Source organism: Penaeus vannamei, chromosome 20 (assembly GCF_042767895.1).
Source record: "Penaeus vannamei isolate JL-2024 chromosome 20, ASM4276789v1, whole genome shotgun sequence".
NCBI classification, from domain to species: domain Eukaryota; kingdom Metazoa; phylum Arthropoda; class Malacostraca; order Decapoda; family Penaeidae; genus Penaeus; species Penaeus vannamei.
In genome coordinates, this window is record NC_091568.1 from 15,162,656 (window position 1) to 15,165,155 (window position 2,500).

At 34.8% G+C, this 2,500-nt stretch overlaps 1 protein-coding gene across 1 annotated transcript in view; it reads left to right on the forward strand.

Annotated features, from left to right (window-relative positions):
• The window catches only part of Chrac-14 (DNA polymerase epsilon subunit 3 Chrac-14), an 8,898-nt gene that overhangs the window by 1,662 nt on the left and 4,736 nt on the right, over positions 1–2,500 (forward strand). The window contains exons 2-3 of the mRNA XM_027363962.2: positions 1–96; positions 410–519. The exon at positions 1–96 is cut by the window's left edge and continues 188 nt beyond it. Of these exons, the coding sequence (XP_027219763.2) occupies positions 1–96; positions 410–519 (206 nt within the window). The remainder of the gene's footprint in view (positions 97–409; positions 520–2,500) is intronic.

A 2,500-nucleotide genomic window follows, 5' to 3' on the forward strand; every position in this document is an offset into this window, starting at 1 on the left:
ATAAAAAGAAGACTGTCAGTGCACAAGATGTCTTTAATGCTATGAAAGAAATGGAGTTTGAAAAATTTATAGAGCCTTTGCAAGAAAGTTTAGAAGGTATGTATATATATATAATCAAAAGATATTTTTATGTGGCTTTACACCTTGTGTGTGTATGCATGTGGGGATATGCTCAATGTATGTGTATAGAGGGACTGAGACTTTGTGAGAGCAAGAAAGTGAATGAGGGTATATACAGTAGATTCTTCAGGAATGTGTTTTACCCTAAATTTGGCATTTTTCATGTTATTACTACAGCCAGTACTTTGCAAAAGACTGTATTTCCAATTTTTCTCTAGAATGCTGTAATTTGTCTATACTGACAGAGCCTCTTCTTATGTGAATCCATTGACAATTTTCTTCTGAACAGTCCACAGAAAGTCTCAGCAGAACAAGAAGGAGCAGAAAGAGGCCAAGGCGAAGGCAAAGAAAGCAGAAGAGGAGAAGACTCCGGACATGCCAGAGGAAGAATCCTCAGAGGTGACTGTCATGGATACTTCAGAAGCTGACAAGGAGAATGGGGAGCAGGAAGCGGGTTGATCTTTTAATGCTAGATAAAAGAAAGAATTTTTTCTTGTTTTTCCAAAGTATACAAGTTTTTGGCACTTTTCATTTCTGATGCATTGTTATATGAATCGGAATGATATGCTCTTGAATATATTTATGGTTTTATTTTGTATATTGTGTACTCCCAGTAACAAAAGATTTCCAGTAACCAGTGATGTACTCAGCAAAATTATGCATGAACAAGAATTTTGACTGAATTGGCAAACTATTTAAGAGTGAGAGAGGGAAAAAAAGAGTATTTTTGTAAACTGAAAATTCTTAGAATAATAAAGATTTCAGAATATCTTTTTCATTTTAATTTTGTGATTTTTTAACCGTATTTTGTAGTTCTTAGTGTAAGAGTAATGAAATATATTTCAGAAATGCTCTCCTGGCAGTATGCAATATTCATATATCATGCTTTGGTTAATATTTTAATTTTACTGGAAAGAATTGATACTCTAGATGGGGTATGAATCTTAAGATATTTATAATAATCATAAAATCTGCCATTTTCTTTTTATTGTTATTGTTATTGCTGTCATGACCATTGTCTTTTATTATTAAAAATCATATTGCATAAGTGGACACATGTTTCAAGGGGACTTTTGGTATTCCAGTATAATTCCACCTTTGTGTTGAAAATGTCTTGATTCATACATTAGAATATAAGGAGGGTTTTCATAAACAAACTTTTTAGTAGTGGCTTATTGATGTGTGAATTCACTAGAAATTGCTCCATATATCATATATTCATAGTTTGCTATGGTTGATCAATAGGCATAGACAATATAAAAAAAATGAAGATTATGACACTGTTAATAAATACATTTTTTCCCCCACCAAGGAGACCATTCATCTTGTAAACAGTCCTTAATAAGTTCCTACCCATGTGATAGACCAATGGAACAGCGTATCTAACATAGGAAATATGAATTTCATTGAGTTCTTTATCTGTTTCATGCTCTCCAGAGTAAAAATTCATGAATGCATCCTTGGAGTCTGATATTGCATGGCAAAATATGTTATTTTTGGCACTTAATATTTGTAGCAGTGTTGTATATATGGGGCTTATATGTATATTACAGTTTTTGAAAATAAGTCGAGATCAAAAGCAAATGAGAAATTAAAGTACTTTAAGAAAACTATTAAATAAAAAATAAAGAATAAAAGGCAGTATTACATATGTGCAGATACTGAAGATTAAATGTCAATACAAAATGTTTAACACAGGTCTTTGAATACTGTGCACATAAACACATAATTATTTAGAATGTAACATAAACTTCTTGGATATTAAGGACTGATATTACCATAATTTTCCAAAAGTTAGGCTGCCAAGTGATGAAGTATGATTCAAAAAATATATAAAGTTTTTCTCATCACCATAAACATCATCATCATCATCATCCCTCATCATCATCCTTCTCCTCCTCTTCCTTCTTCTCCCTGTCCTCCTCTTCTTCCTCCTCCTCTTCCTCTTCATCCTCCTCCTTCTCCTTCTCATCCTTCTTCTCCCCCTCCTCCTCCTTCTCCACATACTCCTTCTTCCTCTCCTCCTCATCCCTTTTCCTTTTTTTCAACTCCTCCACTTCCTCCTCTCCCTTCTTTTTTGCTCTTTTTCATCTTATTTTGCACCTCCTCATTCTTATTACTATCATAATTATGTTTTCTCCTTCCACACCTCCTCCTCCTCCTCCTTCTCCACATCCTCCTTCCTCTCCCCCCTCCTCCTTCCTCTCCTCTGCCTCCTCCTCCACATCCTCTTTCTTCTTCCACTCCTCATCTTCATCCTCATCCTTCTCATCCTCCTCTTCATCCTCCTTCTCATCCTCATCCTCATCCACGTCCTCTTTCTTCTTCCACTCCTTCTCATCCTCCTCCTTTGCCTCATCATCATTATCATCATCATCAT